This window comes from Urocitellus parryii, chromosome X (assembly GCF_045843805.1).
Source record: "Urocitellus parryii isolate mUroPar1 chromosome X, mUroPar1.hap1, whole genome shotgun sequence".
NCBI lineage: Eukaryota > Metazoa > Chordata > Mammalia > Rodentia > Sciuridae > Urocitellus > Urocitellus parryii.
In genome coordinates, this window is record NC_135547.1 from 113,079,465 (window position 1) to 113,099,324 (window position 19,860).

The window sequence follows — 19,860 nt, forward strand, 5'->3', positions numbered from 1 at the left end:
AGTTAGGCCCGTGGGTACGGCTGGCCAGCCAATGGGGCCTGGCCGCTCCCCGCTGGAGTGGTACTATGATGACAGTAGCCAACCAGCGCGCTCCATGCAAATGAGGATACTGTATCCCGCACCAGCCGCTCCAGTGCCTTCTGGTTGTTATAGTGATAAACTGAGGCCTTGCCTTTTTGCTTCTCGGAGAAAGAAAGGGGCGGGAGAGGGGGGTAACCTCTTTACTTCCCCCAGGGAAAAGAGAAAGAAGGGAAGAAGAAGGGGGATGGGTAGGGAAGAGAAAAATACGTGACAAAGAAAACATTCTCTGCTTGGGAGGCGACTCCCAGAGGGTGTAGAGCTGGAGGGAGCATTCGCTGGCCATGCCAGTACTTACCACTGATGCTGAGTCAGAAACAGGTATCCCAAAATCCCTTTCCAATGAGCCTCCCTCAGAAACCATGGAGGAAATAGAGCACACATGCCCACAGCCTCGACTGGTAAGTAAAGACAAAGGATGCAAATGTATGCGTGGCTATGGCACAAAAGAGTTCCTTATGCGCCCGCAGCCAGAGAGGAAAATGATGCTTAGAGGATTTTCATGTAAATGAGAATGGAGCTACCGCCTAATCCTTCTCAGCTGTTTATACTTAGCTTCTATACCGGGCGCTGCTCTCAGCTTACAAAGCATTATTGTATTGGCTGGGTAGGAAACGGGCTGCTTGGGATATGCTGTTTTTTTGTGCTTTGGGAGGAGGGGATGGCCTTTTTCCTTTTAGGTGTATTCTCGTTCGGAGATAAAAATCCTACAGTGCAAATTTAAAATGGTTTTCTCTACGCAAAGCTTGGAACGAGTCCCTTGTTAAGTTCTAAATTCTAGCTCAGGAATGATTCGGTCCTCAACTCATCTTCGTGCCTAATGCCAATTTTGTGCCTAATGCCAATTTTGGAAGCAAAACTTACCCCCATTTGTTTAAAAAAAAAATCAAAAGTAAAATAAATAGGGGTCTTTCTGCATTATATTTAGAAATAACAGGCATTTAAAATGAATTGTAAAGATTTCCGGAGTGTGCGATGAGGTTTCTATTCAGATAGTGGAAACCTGGGGAAGCTACATTTATTTAGAATGGGGCTGCATGCCTTTAATAATGAAAGTGTAGAAACGGGGCACTCAGAGCTTCCATCCATCTCAGTAACCAGTATTCCAAATTTGATGAGTTCCTCTTCCGGCATTGGTCATGATCCCTTAACTAGATGTGGAAATTCCTTCTCAACCATCTCAGCATGTGTGCTCAAGGAATCAAAAACATCAAATAAGTGGTGAGTTCTCTTTGGCTTGCAGTCTTGCGGAACTTGAGGAGATCTTTCTTTGAGCCCCCAAGTCCAAGAGACACACTAGAACTATCCTTTATAATTTTCTCTCAAGTTAAAAGGTGCAATATTTTGATTGGCTGTGAAGTTTGACCTGGGAAGAGTTTTTTTTTTTTTTTTAAAGGATTTTGTGGTGTAGCCCCAAATAAGGGCTTACTGATGTCAAAGCCATCCCATCATGGAATTGTCATTTCTTAAGGGTTAATGGGGGTTCAAAAGCAGGTTTAGAACCACTTCCTAAAAAACAGTAAAACCAAGTTATATTAGAGCCCTGTGGGGTTTTTATTCATTATGTTTCTAATTTGCTTAGGGAATTTTAATATTAACTGCTTCCTAGGCCTTTGGATAGTTGCTGAATGACATACACAATGTAGAATTCATGTTCTATGGAGTATAAAATATCCCAATAAGTTTGTTAACTGAGGCATTCCTTAGAGCTAACAAACAACTCATGATTTAGCATTGGAAAAAAAGGCTACTAAAATTATGTTGCAAGATCATCTAGAATGTACTTTTAAGTAAACTTCATGTTCAGATTTGGATCTTATACTTTTCAGAGATAAAGGGCAAGGGAGAGATAGGTGGCTCCATATTATGTATCATTTTAGCTTCATGTGTCTGCTTCTTTTTCTTCCCTTTTCACTTAGTTATTCTGTTCCTTGGTTGCTTCTACCTGAGAAAGATGGGCAGAGGAAATCAAGGGAAGAAAGTTCAAGTTGCTTTCCACTTTCACTTTTGACAGTTCATCCCAGGTGGTAACTCAAGAACCACATAAAGGTTGCAGTTTACACCCTCACCTCCTACTCATTTTAGAAATGGCAAACAGATTCAGAGAAAGTGACTTCCCCCAAAGGTCACATTGCTTTGAAAGAGCAGAGCTAAGAATTGAACCCAAAAGATTTTTAGATCTTTCCCCTTAAAAGACACTGCTTTCCACAACCAAACCCCCAACCCTAGTACTGGGGATCAAACTCAGGGACTTGTGCATGCTAGGCTCTACCACTGAGCTACATCCCCAGCCCTACAAAACACTCTTGAGATACATTCCCTTCCCATTTTTTTGGTTGTTCTGGTTGAAAGTAAGAGAGAGAGAGAGAGAGAGAGAGAGAGAGAGAGAGAGAGAGAGAACACGCATGCACACACACACACACAAGATCAGGTATGACAAGGATGTATAGAAATTGAACTGTTGAAACAATTGCTTTGACCTACTTTTGATTAAAATTTTCCACAATGTTCATCATTATTGTGTGCTACTGAAATTGGTTCTGTTTAAATAGGTACTTGCAACCAATTTATAAACAATCACTTAATCTTTAAAGCACCTTTTCTCTTATTAGCAAACTTTGATCGCTGTAGGGTTGGTTATATTTTGACTTTAGATTTACATATGATAACTGAAGTATCCTTTGCTAGTGATTTTACCTTAATAACTAAGGCACATGCTCACTACTTTAAAGTTTGTTGACAGTGTGTGGCACATGAAAATGAGAAGTTAGTTTTTTGTGGGTTTTAAGAGTTTGTTGATTTTGTAGCTTTGCTAATATCTTCATTTTTTCAAACTCTATTAATCTTGTGTTTCTCCTGATACCCAAGCATCTCTCTCCTGATCACATGTAGGTCACACCATCCATGGCCATAAACAGGTATGGCTACTGAGTGGCTTAACTAACTTTGGAAAGTGTCTAAAGGATTGGAGAGGGGCCTGCTTAGGAATGAAACTCCACACTTAGATTTCCCTTCAGACATCAGATTCCTTCTCCCAATTGTTGAAGTGAAGAAGAAAGCCAGCATCCTTGAGTGAACAAGGCTTTAAAGAATTCTATATTTTATATCCATGTAAATAGCATATTGATGATATTGAGGATACAATTAAATCATATTTCACAGGGAAACTTTTGTGAACGGAATATATATATTTTCCCAGGTTCCTTAAAAGAAAGGAAAGTGGCAAATAGAATAAAATAACACTGCTAAAGACATTAGAAAAAGGCCAGGTATGGAGGCACATGACTGTAATTTTAGCTACTTGGGAGTCTGAAGCAGGAGGTCACAAGTTTGAGATCAGCCTGGGTAACTTCACCAGACACAGTCTCAAAAGAAAATATAAAAAAGAATAGGAATGTTAGTCAGTGGTAGACTGCTTGCCTACCATACACAGAGACCTGGGTTCCATCCCCAGTGCCACACGCACACATATACACATGAGAAAAGTAGTAACAAAATCATTTAGGTTTTATGATAGAGCCTGTATTTAAGTAATGTAATCTTGTTACTCTTATCTCCTTACCATGGTGTTCTGGCTTGAGATGTCTCTGAAAACTCTTCTTTCCATTGTTATAATGCATATTCTTAATATCTGACTGGTTTTCTGTTCTTCAATATTTTCCTGCTTGAACATGATGCAAGGTGACTCATAAGCTTGACAGTCAAGAAGAGAAACTGAGTGACCTTGAGTGATATGATGTAATCTAACTCCTGAGGAATAAGGACTCCTTGTGGGCAAGGACTATCCTCCTATCTCCCCAGGCCTCTGATTATGCCTAGAAAAAGCCTCTGAGCCAAGTAGGTGCTCCATAAACCCTTTCTAATAAGGCCTAGCCACCCCGAAAGCTGTCTGCTTGAGAATTTGGTTAATGACCTTGGTCAAGTTCTTCTAGGGGTGCATTCTTCCATCAGAAGGAAGTTGTAATTCTAGCCTGCAGTAGTCACTTCCATGAAGATGGATGTGCCACGGATCAACTGAGAAGGCCTTGGAAATAAAAAAAGGGCTGGTTCAATATGCCACGTTAGCAGGAGTTCATTTTGGGCTTCACTTCAAAGTGGAGCAGTGCCAAGAGACTGCTGTCTTGCAGAAGGCGCATTATGTCAGTTGGGATGTAGGATGCTGACCAGTAGTACTAAAAAAGATGGTTGGATTTCCAGACATTAGTAGCTTCCTTTACTAGTATCATCACCTATTTAGCCACGTAGAGCAGCATGCATTTTATAAGTGAGACATTCTCAATGTGCTGTATTGGTGAAAATAAACAAACATAAGCTTTTTGGGGCATTTACTGTGGTCAATGGGAATTCTGCCCAAGGTTATTATTAGACATCTTTCTGCTGGTCTCTGTTGAAATGCAACATCCATTTCTTACAAATTGATAATAGTCAAGTGTATCGAGCATGGAATCAATGAATTTGTTTCTTCCATTCTTTTGTTAAATTTGTTTTTACTATCCCTCCAAACCCCCATCTGCCTCATGATAAACTTCTTGTGGAAGAAATAAACCTAATTCAAATATAAGATAGGTAGTAGTTTCTTTTACTTTTGTGTTTGAGCATATAGAAATCAAAAGATACACATATCATCATTCGGGCAGTGAGGAAATGTTAAGGATTTCATGATGGAAAGCTTTATAAGGTAACAGAGTAAACTCCATTTCCTACCAACCCCTACCAACAGGATTCACAGTCAGTCAAGTGGGCAACAACTTTCAGACACAGCAAGGTGCTATGGAAAGATATAAAAGAGAATCCATAATCCCTGCCCTTAAAGATCACTTCCACTTAGTAGAAGACAGTAGTTTGTTATTTGGAAGCATGCCAAGATGCTGAGATCCCTAAGAGAGCCATTTTAAAGTTTGGCTCTAATATATTGGACTTTCTTAAAAGCTGTATTTTATTCACTGAGCAGAAATACTTTCCAGCAGGGAGGGCTCTGTTAACCTGATCCCCAAGTTAAGTCACTCCATCTGAAGAAAATATCCTGACCCAAAACAAATTTGGGGACATGGAAACAATTATTCTATTTCTGAGGGGCTCTTAAGCCCCTGTTGTGGGTGGCACTTTCCAACTTTTTTAAAGCAGTGCTATGCAAAGAAATGCCATTGAAGCCACATATGTAATTTAAAATTTTCTAGTAGCCAGTTTAAAAAGTTAAAAAAAAAGACAGGCGAAATTAATTTAATAATGTATCTTATTTAATGCAGTGTATTCAAAATGTTATCATGTTGACATGCAGTCAATATAAAATTATTAATGAGAAATTTTACATTCTTTTCCTCATGCTGAGTCTGAAATCCAGTGTGTATATTATACTTGCAATACATTGCAAATGAGATTAGCCAATGTCAAGTGCTTACTGGCCACATGTAGCTTTGGAGGGATCTTAATCATCTGCCTGCCCAGTCCTGTTCAGGATGAGCTCTGAGGAGCAAAAACAACAAATGCTTTTCGTGTTGTACAATACATGTATGTCATCATAACTAAAACCAAACATCACTTTTCTTATTTCATATTTTGCACTCATATCTTTTCTGTTATCCTAATCTGTGTCAATTAGGAAGCTGTTAGAATAATCTAAATGAGAGTTGATAAGTTTGAAGTTATGGTGGGGCAGTGGGGGAAAAGAGAGCTGGATGAATATGGGAGACATTAAGGAAGTAGATGAACCTGGACTTGATAATTGAGTCTGAGAGTGGGCCATGGTCAGTGAAGACTAAGTTTTCCAGTTCCAGTGAGTGGGTGCCATCATTGAAATGGAAGAACTATAAGAGAAGGGTTTGTGAATGTTATGTTGGAAATACCATGAAGACTTCCACTTATAGGTGTCTGTTAATATTTTGTTCTGGAACTCTGGAGATCTAAATTTAGGAGACATCAGCATAGACCACATGGATGTGAAATTGAATCACTTTCTGGACTGAGAGGGAAGTGGATTGAAATGATTAGCAGGAAGAATGCTTCAGGATAATCCTACTACAGGGTTAATTCTAGAAAGTAACTGACCCTGAGCTATTCAGATTCTTAGAGGGGGGGGGAATAGAAGAGCTGTAATTAAAGCTATTAGAATCTTCCTTATATCTGCCTATCTCTACATGAAATCTGGTTAAATTAATCTACTTTATCCCAGGAATCTTTTCAGGATGGAACTCCGAGGAAGACCATTTAAAGAGCCAATAGAGGAAGGATCATGAAAAGAAGAGAGAGAGGTATTTCTCAAATGGCTGGGAGATCAGGGAACCAAGGGCAGGGTAAGTTCCATGGAGAGAACATCCAATAGAAGCAAATGCAGCAGAAAGGTCAAGTGAGATAAGAAGAAATAAGCAAGAATTTCAGATTTTATTTAGGAAGAAGTCAGAGATGGTGTTTCAGTGAAGTTGTGGGAGTAGGGACCAGATGGCAGTAGGTCGAAGAGACTCTAGAAGGTAGGAGAGTGGAAACTTAACTGAAAGGGTAAGCAAATAGAATGTATAGTGCCAAGAAATGGAGAAAATAGAGTTTAGGGCCAAAAGCATCTAGCTTTTCCTCTTTCTTCCTTCTTTTCTTCCATCCATCCAAGATGTCAAAACATTTGGTTGGCATTTTTGTAGTACTTGGTGTTTAACCCACCACCTCATGAATGGTAGGGAACTGTTCTGCTACTGAGTTATATCCCCAGCCTTTTAGATTAATTTATATATTCATTTATTTTTTGGTACTGGGAATTGAACCTAGGATCTCAAGCATGCTAGGCAAGTGCTTTACCACTGAGCTACATCCCCAATTCTATTTTATTTTTTTGAGACAGTTTCACTACATTGCTGAGGCTGACTTCAAACTTGTGACCCTCCTGCCTTAGCCTTCTGAGTAGCTGGGATTACCCGTGTGTTCCACTATGCCCAGCTGGCTCATTCTTTTAAGGTGACAGTAACTTAAACTTAAATAAAACAGAAAAGGATCAGTGGAGAGGGATAGGGTAAAGGTGATGAGAACAACTGATGCAAGGAATGACCTTTAGGCTGGAGAGATTGGGTTCCAGTAAATCTGTGGAAGGACTGGCTTCAGGAAGGAAAAATGGTACCTTTCCCACTGTGTGATGTAGGCAAGAATAGTTTGGGTAAGAACAAGTTATAACAGGAAGGGGTCTAAAAAACGAAGTCCCCTCTTATCTAGTGGCTTCCATTATTATTGGTTAAGGTGAAGGCAAAATCATGGTGATTTAGTTCTGGCAGGTGCAGAGTTAATTCCAAGATAGCCTGGAAAGTTGAATCCAGCTCCAGTGTATTTCCTTTTCAGAGGCCACCAGCCTGGGAGTAGGGGAAAGTGAAAAGGCTAGGTTGATTCCTGATTAGATGTGTAGTGATGAGAGCAAGTTGATCTGCTTCTTTGTGGCCTGTGGGGTTCCACAGTAACTCCCATCAAAGCAAATCTACAATTGGCCATGGAGAACTGGACTGCTCCACAGTGAAAGAGCCAGGAGCTGGTGAATCAAATATATTGCAACTTGGTCTCTACTTGCTAGAACCTGCAGTCTCATTCTAGTCTCAGTTTTGTCATTGAATTATTGTGTGGACTTAAGCAAATCACTTTTCTTCTGTGAACCCCAATCTTATCACTCACAATGAATAGACAGATGATCTCTAGTTCTTAGGCTATGATTCTAGCTTCTATCATCATGGAACATAGTGCACTGTAATGTTCTCTGTTTATCCTGATGCTCCTATCAAAAGTCAGGACTACATATGTGGTGGTACACGCCTGTGATCCCAGACACTAAGGAGACTGAGACAGGAGGGTCACAAGTTCAAGGCCAGCCTGGGCAACTTAGCAAGAGCCCATCTCAAATAAAAAAAAGGCTGAGGCTATAGCTTAATGGTAGAGCACCCTTGGGTTCAATCCCCAGTATTATAAAAAATAAAATAAAAAGAAAGTCAGGGCTACCCCACTTCTCATCTTCTTTTGGTTTTATTCATTTGGGATAAAATAGGTTGAGAGATCTTATGGTAAAATATTGGCTAAATATGGATGATAAATGTTTGAAAAACACTTTGGAGTCTTATATTAATGTTATATAAACCATTTCTGCTGTCTTCCAATTTATTCTTCAGATATTTCCTCAAAAATATTAAATGTATTCTGGATTATATTTGTAATGCTATGATTCATTTTTTTTTTAAAGAGAGAGTGAGAGAGAGAGGGGGACAGAGAGAGAGAGAGAATTTTAACATTTATTTATTTTTTCTTAGTTCTCGGCGGACACAACATCTTCCTTTGTATGTGGTGCTGAGGATCGAACCCGGGCCGCATGCATGCCAGGCGAGCGCGCTACCGCTTGAGCCACATCCCCAGCCCTATGATTCATTTTTTAAAGAAACCTATATTGAAATTTTTTCTTAATGTGAACAATAACTTCCTAATTTATCTATTTCATAATACTGAAGTTTGAAACATTGGGCTTTCTTGGAGGTGTGGCAGTATGACATTGAACTAGAGGAGCCTTTCTTAATAGGTGTTATCCCACTAAGCTTAATACTTAAAGTTAAAACCTGGCAGTGGGTCAGGCCATAGTCCTGAAATTCTTGCATCTTTAACTGGTGCTCTGCACAAAGCTTTTCAGTGACCCTTAGGGAAATGAATGCAGAAAAAGAGTTATTCCATATGATCACTGGGAGCAGGATGAAAAGGAGAAAGCAAGGAAGGTAGGAACAGACTAAGTCATAGCAGGCGAGGCCTATTTTCTTCCAATAATCTCCCAGGTAACAGCCTCTACCTTGCTAGGGTCTGATTACCCGTTGCTGGCCTCAGACCATAGTATTATTGTTTTAACATTCCTACCTTCCTCTTTATCCCAGCGTGAACCAGGTTGTATGGGAGGCTGGGGAAGCTGACCTTGCTTGGGGATAAAAAGACAGTTTAGCACTCAACGATCTTGAAGGCAGACTTGAAAACACAGTGATTAGAAAATAAAGCAGCAAGCCCTAGTAGTGTGCGCCTGTATAATAATGTGCGGGGCTGCACGGGGCTAGCCTATTGAGCAGGATTCATTTTCATATAATCTCCTCCCTCTCACCAAAGTCTTTGACTTGGTGTTTTTGTTTTCCACTAGGTAATTCATGCACGCTGAACCTGACATCAGTGTAAAAAGGACGCCAAGGGTTATTTAAACTGGTATTTAAGAAAAATAACAACAGCAATAATAGGTTAATAGAAACATCATGAATGATGTATACAGCTTATTGCCAACCAAATGATGTCAAAAACCCATTCCTGGCACATGCAGACTTCTGTGCTTCATCTCTAGTGTGCCTAATATTGACTGTAGGCACAGTCACATAATAATAAATTTTATTGTATTTCCAAATTATTTAGTTATAAGGTAATTGTTCTATACTAGATCCAAGGCTAGAGGTCTTACACATTTTTCTCTGTAGGGGAAATGGAACAACCAATCATAGTTTGCACTGTGTTGGGCACTGTGTTGAGTGCTCTATGTGTGTTATCCCATTTAAATGGGCTGCAGACCTATGCATTGAGAATTACTATACCCCATGTTATAAGAAAATCAAGAATAATTCCCTAAAGACCAGATAATGATTAAGCTGAGATTTAGAATCAGATCTGTCTGACTTCTAAAATCCCATTTTTATTATGCACAGTTCTCAAACACCCATGAGTGAAGAGTCACCTACCTGCTCAAACCCCCAGGTGATTTGGAAGCAAGATATATCTGCATGTACTTTGAGCAATGCTGTATTAGCCCTAACATGTCATATCTTCTGCTTTTAAGACAAGGAAAAGAAATAAATATGATGTCTAGGCTCTTTGTAATAACACTAGAAATTCAAAGTAAATATTTTTTACTCAGCAGTTCCACTCCTAGGCAATTTTTTATATATGGTCACCAAAAACCAATATTAGGATGTTTTTAGTAACCTTTATTCATTATCACCCCAAACTGGAACCTACCCAAATGCCCAGAAGATGGGGAATAGATAAATTGTAGTATATTCATACAATATGAAGTATATCCATGCAATGAGAATAAAGAACATGCAACCACCTGCAGGACTGTGGATGAATCTCACAAACAATATTGGATGAAAGAAGTCAGACATAAAATAATATGCACAATTTTATTTCTATAAAATATAAAAGAAGCAGAGCTCTCATATGATTTTAGAAGTCAGCAAAGAGGGAGGGGCATATGAACGATACTGGCAGCAGTCAGTTACTTGATCTGGATGCTGCATGTGATCAGCTTGTGAAAGTTCATTGATTCACACACTTAGGACATGTATACTTTTTTGCATGTATATTATTCTTTAGTACAAAGTTCGAAGATATCCAGACCATAGTAATGGAGAAAGAATATACTCTACCACATATTTCCCATTTCCAAATAATTCTGGTGATCTAATATTTAACACTCTAACAGTGGTATCAGAACCCATCTCTAGGTCCAGCTCTTGGCTACTAATAGAACTGTGCTCAGACCTTTTAGGAACCATTATATCCAAGCCCCACTGAGAGCCTAGGTGAGCCCTTGAACTAAATTTGCCTTATTTCTAGGACCAGTCCAGTGCTATTCATATAATCTGTGAATTAAAATCCATTGTCCTCAACTTTTATGCTTTATCTAACAATGGTCTGGTCTCGCAGTTAGTTTCTGGACTCAGAAGGAAATGGATGGAAATGATTAGCTAGCAAGAGTATCTCAGAATAATCCTACCACAGGGCTGATTTCTTGGAAGTAACTAACCCTGAGCCATCCTATCAGGTTCATAGAGGGGGGAAAAACAGAAGAGCTGTAATTAAAGCTATTAGAATCCTCCCTATATCTGCCTGTCTCTACATGAAATCTGGTTAAATTAATCTACTTTACCTCACAATCTTCTAGGATGGAACCTTGAAGAAGAGCATTTAGAGAGCCAATAAAGGATCATGAAAATAAACAGAAAAGTTATTTCTTAAATAGGTAGGAAGTCAAGGATCAAAGGGAAAAGCAATCACCTCATTGATAATAATCCCTCCCTATATTATTTTTGTTAGAGTGTTAAAGAAGTCATCCATTTTATACAATATATCTTCCTTGGAACATCTTTCTTTTAGTGGCTCAGGAAAAAAGGGGGTTTATTACTAAAACAATCTAGCAAATACTTCAAACTGAGACATGTTAGAAATATCTGTACTTCCATCTGACTACATACCAAACATCGTACATTCCATAATTTGTTCTAATGCTTGTTTCTTCTAATATTCAGCAATATTTTCTATGTGTCTTCTAAATATATTATCTGATAAAGAGCTGCATCATAGCTTGATGTCATATTTTCTTTTTCTACACATTAGAGCAGCTAGTTTTACTGTAGCATGAAGAACAGCTGTTTTTGCAATGGTATGGGACTTTGGTTTTTCACTATTGAATTGTGGGAAGCTTAGAAAAGGCTTCTAAACACTTAACATTTAACAATAAAGTACTGGATTGAGTATCATCTGATTTGAAACATCAAGCATTGAAATGTGGAAAAAAATCATGGAGGTTTGTCTTCATGTTTTGGATGCTTCATTTTAGAGTATTGTGATAATTATAATAGCTTCATACTATCATTAACGTACACACACACACACACACACACACACACACACACACACTCAAGGTGATAGGCTTTTTTATTGGTGCTGGGATTGAACCCAGTGCCTCATGCATGCTAGGCAAGTGCTCTACCACTGAGCCATATCGCCATCCCTGAAGGTGAAGTTTAATGTTAACGGCAGCGGGTATTTCTAATAGTCTTCTGTGTGATAATTTTGATTCACTTGTCTTATCAGATCAGATTAAGTGGTCATTGTTCATACCTGATAATGTGGCTGATGCAGAACTCATATAGGGGGTAGAAGGTCCAGGTTTACCATTTTCTTATAGTTCACCTGTGCTCAAACTATCTTTTGCTTTCCTATTTCATTGAAAGAACTATTTTAAGCCATTTGCTTATCTTGTGAGTGTTGGTTTTGTTAAATCTAAATGATATAACCCACAAAGGCATTTATCAAGGTCTAGGTAAACTGTAACATATTGCAATAAACTGAAACAAATGAAAATACCAGACAATCGAGGACACCCAATTTGTACTCTCCCATTGGAACATCTTGTATATTTTATGGTAACAGAGATAGGACACCAGTATAAATAATATCAAACTAGATATTAGTAATTCTTCCTTTCTTGATTTTTGACATGAGATACAAATGTAAGCACAAGTTTTGCTCTCCAATGGATTGTTTTGCCCATCCCATGTTATAAAACCCTGGTCTAGATATTCTAAATCCTGCCCTTAGATTCAACCATCAGAGAGAAAGAACTGAATTTTCAGCTGGCATGTTTGGATCCTTTTAGAAATGTTTTTCTGAATTGCTTTTTGGTTCTAGGTTTCTGCCTTGCATGGAGGGCACTATAAAGATAAGCATAAAAATCAAAACTGTCTTTATCAGGGGGCTGTGTTGAATATATGGCTGTTGAATATATACAGCATCACCCAGTATATCCTTTAAGGTGGCACCATGAGAGGAATTTCTTCCAGAATTTGGCATCAAGAAAAGCTGTGCTTTTCCTCAATAGTCTTTTGCTTTCCTTCCTTTTTTTTTTCTTATGGATAATATTAAATTTATTCCCCTCTTTGCTATGACTGCTGGGAGTTAAAGCCATTTTTGTAGTCTATCATCTCTGAAATGTTGAAGACCATGATATGAATCCCAGTGTGCTCATTTCACCTCATCTTTAAAAAAAAATATTTTCCCTCCTTCACCTCATATCTTGTTTAAACTTTCAAATTTTACTATTTTTAAGTCACTTCAGTTTTGGGGGATAGAGGGATAAAGTGATTTAAGGTATGGAATTTCTTATCTCTAGACAAAGATTATTTTATATTAGTAATAGTGTCTGTGCATTTCATAAATCTAAGATGCTATTAATTGTAAGCTACACTTCCATTTCAGAGGTGTTACAATATGAAAAATTGGCCAACACTGATTTTAAGACAATATTTATTGTTAAGACCCTTCTAACCTCAAAGATGTTAAAAAATATGTGGGAAATATAGATTTTAGAATGCTGTGTGGCTTTATTTATATTACTAGGAGACATCTAATTATTTGTAGTTCACTGCCCTGGGTTTCTAAAAGTAGCCACATGGGAGGGAGTTGCAGTTTATGAAGGGTCAGTGTTTTGTTTTTAATGTTTTTGTTGTTGTTGTCATTGGTAGTGGTAGTTCTGGGGATTGAACCCAGGGGTGCTCTACCACTGCCACTGAGCTATGTCCCCAGCCTTTTTTTAAAATTTTGAGATAAGGTCTTGCTAAATTGCTGAGATTAGCCTTGGACTTATGATCCTCCTGCCTCAGTCCCTGGATTAAAGATATGAGCCACCACACCTGGCTTAGGTGGTCAGTGTTTTAAGGAAGCCTGTATTGTAGGGCATAATAAAAATTCTGATCCCTGATCTCCAGAGGGGCAGTTAATTACTAGCCTGACCTAGATGCTGGTGTTTACACACTGATTTAAAAGATGGATTCCTTCTGAAGAAACTCTAAATAAAGTTGGAAAATATGTTTAAAAAGATATTTTGGGTAACCTTTTAAGTGTGCTATTGTTTTGCTTTTAACCAACTTCAAAATACTTATTCTCAACAATAGAAAACTGGCCAAAGGACATATTATTCTCAAAAGAAAATACAAATGACTAATAAACATTTTTAAAATATTCAATCTTTCTTGTAATCAAAATAATGCAAATTGAAACAGCATGATACCATTTTTTGGTCTATAAAATTGACAAAGATAATACTCAATGCCAGTGAGATGGCAGCAAGATACATGTTTTCATACATTGTAATGTGAGTATAAACGATAAAGCTTTTGTAGAAGGTAATTTACCAATACATTTTAAAACGTTCTGCAAATGTTTATCTTTAAAATGTTCATACTCCTGATCTAAGTAATTCAGCTCCTAAACATCTATCCTAAGGATATGATCAGAGATTCAGAATTATGTTTAGAATGTTACTTACATTAGTAAAGATGAATAATTTAATATTCTTTTTTAAGAGAGAGAGAGAGAGAGAGAGAGAGAATGAGAATTTTTTTAATATTCATTTTTTTAGTTTTCGGTGGACACGACATTTTTATTTTTATGTGGTGCTGAGGATTGAACCCAGTGCCCCGCGCGTGCCAGGCCACCACACTACCACTTGAGCCATATCCCCAGCCCCAAAATAATTTCTCTTTTTAAAAAATTTTTTAATTTGTATTTTCAGCCTTTCTAATATGTCATATATTATACATAACAACTCTGGAATCTTACTGCATAGACATTTTTCACTCAATATATCAAGTTATTTTATCACATCTCTCTCTCTCTCTCTCTCTCTCTCTCTCTCTCTTAAAAAAAGAATTATTTTGAAGTATAAAAAAAGAAAGGCTGAAAATAAATATGAAAAGTATTAGCAATAACTGTCTCTGGGAAGTAGAGTTATTGGTGACTTCTGTTTTTTTCTCTTGATCTTCCCAAGTTTTCTATAACATGTATTATGAAGATGAGAAAAAAATCTATGAAACACTGATAAGTACATGGATCTTCTTATTATGTTTAAATCATGTTTTTGTCTTTATCAATAATTATTCTCTCTCTAGTACTTATTCAACAAATATTGATGGAGCTTTTATGTGCTAGGTACCACTCTAGGGAGCAGAGATACAGCAATAAACACAACAGATCAAGTCCTTGCTTTCTTAGATCTTCCATAACAATGGGGAGAGCCTGAGGAGAAACACATTTTGTTTCCTCATTAGACAACCTGAACCTCTCTTCTACATGTACTTATACCCTTCGCTGAATGAGTGAATTGAATCTAATCACCTTAAGCATCACTTACATTCTGTCAGTTTCTAAACCTATATCTCTAGCATAGTAATCTCTCCCAAACTCCAGACTTATTCATTCAACTGTTTACTGGACATCTGCACTTGGAGATCTAGTAGGTATGTCAAATCAAATCACAGAGAGAACAGAATTCTTAATATTTCCATTCCTGTTTCTCCTATTCTTCTCCTACTCTTCCAATGTTTTCCCCATCCTATGGAGAATTGCAAATTCCAGGCCAGCCTGAACAATTTAGAGAGACCCTTCCTCAAAATAAGAATTTAAAAAATGTCTGGACATGGAGTTCAGTGGCAGAGCACTTGCCTAATATGCTTGAGGCCCTAAATTTGGTTTCTAGTACCACAAAATACTGTTTTTAAACGCCAGTATTTCTAGAGGAAGTGAGCAAAAGGAAAATGTAGTAGGAGATATAGCCGAGATAAGGCATGGAGGAAGTTAGTAATTCTTTAGGTCATTTACTTTGGAATTATTTTGATTCTTCTCATTCTTTCACGCTCTCCATCAATCTCTTCCAAATTTTATTTATACCAAATCTATCCAGAGTCTGACCACTTTGTGTGTGTGTGTTGGAGATGGAAACTACGGTATTGTGTATGCTAGGCAAGCACTCTACCACCAAGCTATAAACCCAGCCCAAAATCTGACCACAACTATCATTCCAGCCTCTGTCTTCTTTTGCCTGAGACACCTCAATGGTTTTCTTGTTACTACCTTTGCCCTCTTACTGTTTAGTCTCAACATATCAGACAAGTGGTCCTCTTAAAGCTGGATCAGATCATTTCAGATCAGATCATTACTTCTTCAAAAATTTCTAATGGTTCCCATCTCCCTGGAGTGAAAACCAGTCCTTGTAGTTTCCTAAAAGCCCCTTACTCTGGTTGCCTCTTACTAACTTCCTCCATGCCTTATTTCGGCTATATCTCCTACTACATTTTCCTTTTGCTCACTTCCTCTAGACATACTGACATTTTAAAACAGTATTTTGTGGTACTAGAAACCAAATTTAAGGCCTCAAGCATATTAGGCTAGTGCTCTGCCACTGAACTCCATGTCCAGACATTTTTTAAATTCTTATTTTGAGAAGGGGTCTCTCTAAATTGTTCAGGCTGGCCTGAACTTGCAATCCTCCTGCCTCAGCTTCCCAAGAATCTGGGATTATAGGCATGAGCCACCATTGCCCAATTTTCCCTCTTTTATCATAAATGGTATCATACTATATAACATATATACATATTGTTTTGTGACCTGCTTTTTGCATTCAATGAAATCATATTACTTACACACACACACACACACACACACACACACACACACACACACCTGTCTTACCATTTTTTCCTTTTTGAGGTGCTCGGGATTGAACCCAGGGCCACTATATGCTAGGCAAGTGCTCTACTACTGAGCTACACCCCAGCCTTATCTTACTATTTTAATGATGCCTATTACCTAATTACATGTGCATACCACACTTAACAAAACGAAAAATGGAAAATTCATGGTGTTGAGCCATGTTCTGGGCCTCTTTTTCCTTCACTCCATTGAAGTGTGTTGGTGAGCACTTTGTTCCAGCTGTCTGATGTGGGATTCTACATAATCAATGACAAATAATCCAGTGATTCATGTGTGTCAGACCTATGGGAAACTGTGAGACCTATTTTTCTTCCCTCTCTATTTCTAAAAAGATTAAAACATTCTGATCCCAAGTAATATCAGTCTTAGCAATTATGTTCAGAGATGAGTAAATAACAAACTCTAGTATGAGATTGAGGGTTGAGATTTTGTAATATCTTTCTCTTAACTCTCAATTTCTGGTTCTAAAATTTATCAGTCCAATTATCTTCAGTCAATAATGCACATTTCATAAGTACAGATTCTACCAGCCATTTTTTGCACTCAAGTAATATTTGCATTGTATATTTTATATAGTACTTCATAGCTTTTAAGGAAATATTTGTCAATGTCCAATTAAAGAGACTCTACAAATGAAATGTCCAACATATAATATCCTTCCTTTTAAAAAATCTGCAGGGAATATGGCTTTGGTATAGCACTATAGTGCAATTTACAAAAGCAGAACTTGCATGATGAATGAGCAACATATTATGTAGAAAAAAGTTTTATTATGGGCTGTGTCCAAGTTTGTGGTCTTGCAAGGTCTTTGTACACGTGAGGTCCAGGTTGCTGGGCCAGGGCTTCTTAAAATCCTCACTCTCCTCTGCTTAGCAATAATTTCATGTGCCTCCCCAAATTCTAATTTAGGATATGGCTCTCTAGGGGGGAATCATCTATCCTCTGATGATCCCCAGTAGTTCAGAGGCTTAGTGTCTATGATTCACATGTTGAGAAGAGTAGGGCTTTTGTTCCAAAATGAAATTATTGAAAATTGAACATGTCTTTTCAAACTAATACCTCCTCCCATTCTAAAGGGGCTACCGTTCACTTTGGAAGATCACTGTCCCAGAACCAATTCTGTTTCTTTTTTTTCCTTATTTTTTCCCTCCATTTAGTTATCCTCAAAAGATCTAGCTAGCATCAATTAAACATGATCTGAGTAACTTAGAGTCTAAGCTGAGGCTTGCTGGTTACTACATGTGAGATTCTACATGATCAATGACAAAGAATCCAGTGAGTCGCCTGACCTGCTTCACTAAGCCTAGGCACAAATATGGTGAAGTGCTTTTATTTCTTTATTAATTGTTTGGGTTCCCCTTCTCAAATTATCAGGAATTTTAGTATCTCCTTTTTGAGGTCTCTCCATTCTAATTTTCTAAAAATCCTGAGTGTTTATTCAGTTCAATTCCCCCTTTTTCCTACTGCTAGGGCACAATAATTAAGACCAAAATGCATGGTATACATAAACCGTTTCCTCACCTTTGAGTAACTATTGTTGCTTTACAAATTTATCTATCTCTGCTCTAATTATCAGATTTCACACCCTCTAGATTACACCTTTCTTGGAAAATGGCAACACCTTATCTCTTTAATAGACTTTGTGACTAGAGTGTAAAAGATCTCCAAATAGTAATTTATTTTAGATCATATGAAGAAGATTCACTGTCCATGTATAATAAAGGGTAATGCATCTTTAATGTAAGCTAGTTTCATTTGCCAACTGATTTGCCTGTTTAGGTCATGTCCTAAAAGTCCATTCATAAGTCAATTTGCTTATTTCTATGGATAACTACACTCTTTTATTATATCAAAATATGTAGTATTACATATAAGAATGAGTAATGATAGCAATAATAATAGCTACAATTTCCTGAGTATCAAGTATGTTACACATATTATCTGTTTTTCACAATAACCCTAGAAGATATTTAACCATTTTACAAATGAAGCTGAGGTTTCAATAAACTAAGGAACTTGCTTTTTTTTTTTAGAGAGAGAGAGAGAGAGAGAGAGAGAGAGAGAGAGAGAGAGAGAGAATTTTAGTATTTATTTTTTAGTTATCGGCGGACACAACATCTTTGTTGGTATGTGGTGCTGAGGATCGAACCCGGGCCGCACGCATGCCAGGCGAGCGCGCTACCGCTTGAGCCACATCCCCAGCCCTGAACTTGCTTTTAAGAGCACACAAAGTCAAATATTTGTCTTGTCCCATCTAAAGCTTCTGCTAAAGTGACAATAGGCCACTTATGACTTTCCTTGCCACAGCTGTTGGTCTGCAGGATAGCTACCTGACCCAATTGCAGCTCACCCTGGTTATGGCCTGATGTGAAAAGATGAGCTTGGCCACTCAGGAACTGCCTCAGGATCTTTGTGGTGTGTGTGTGTGTGTGTGTGTGTGTGTGTGGGTGTGTGTGAATGGAATCCAGGGCCTTTCACATGATAGGCAAATGAGCTCTACCCACAAACCTGCCTTAGGAATTTGAATCAGGAAACATGGAAAGAAGCAGTAAGTTGGTAACAGGAGCTGAAGCTGAAAGGCACAATCAGAAGTTGATAAATGAGTGTTGTGAAGGGAGACTGAGAGGCCATGATAAGCCATCATTAAGCTAAATTTATGGGGAATAGAAGGCAGGCAAACACTTTGGTGTGGTGGCAGCATATAGGGTGAATGGAAATGGAGTAGGAAGAAACATGTTCAGGGAACAACCAGGTTGGTACAGAACACTTGGTACTCTGGGGCCACACTCTGCCCCTTTCTTCCTTTTCCATAGTTTCTGCACCAGAGCAACCTTAAAATAAATCCTTCATCCCTTGATCTAACTTTAGTGGGTGCTAGTTCCTTTTCTTGTGGGGAGGGAGATACTGGGAATTGAACTCAGGGGTACTTGGCCACTGAGCCATATCCCCAGCCCTATTTTTTGTATTTTATTTAGAGACAGGGTCTTACGGAGTTGCTTAGTGCCTCACTTTTGCTGAGGCTGGCTCTGAACTAATGATCCTCCTGCCTTAGCCTCCCAAGCTGCTGGGATTACAAGCATGCACCACCACGCCTGGCAGTGGGTGCCAGTTCCTTTTAACCAGAAGAGCCAAATTAAAACACATAGCCCATGAGTGCTGCAAAGGGGATTTGAACCCCAGTTTTATGGCACAGAGTTTCTGCTCTTGTCACTGTACCCCTTTGTCACATTACAAATGCAGCTCCAATCCACAAGGTCACCTTAATATATCTGAAAAAGAACCAATAGTGGATTCAAGTTTTCTGAATCTTTGTCCCAAGTTTTGGTTTGCCTTTAGAGCCCTGAAGAAGAGGGTGTGGGTTAAGAAAGTCTCAGGCAACTGGGAGGTCTCCCAACATCTGGGGCAGGACTCCCATTTTTAGGGTGGAAGTCACTGCAATAGTGGAAGGGAATGGGCCCAGGACATGGATCCATTCTGGTC

General features: G+C 38.3%; 1 protein-coding gene across 2 annotated transcripts in view; it reads left to right on the top strand.

Moving 5' to 3' along the window:
* The first annotated feature begins 362 nt into the window (after window positions 1–362).
* The window catches only part of Pcyt1b (phosphate cytidylyltransferase 1B, choline), a 63,479-nt gene continuing 43,981 nt past the window's right edge, over window positions 363–19,860 (top strand). For both annotated transcript variants that reach the window (XM_026401384.2, XM_026401383.2), the window contains exon 1: window positions 363–479. In XM_026401384.2, the coding sequence (XP_026257169.1) occupies window positions 363–479 (117 nt within the window). The remainder of the gene's footprint in view (window positions 480–19,860) is intronic.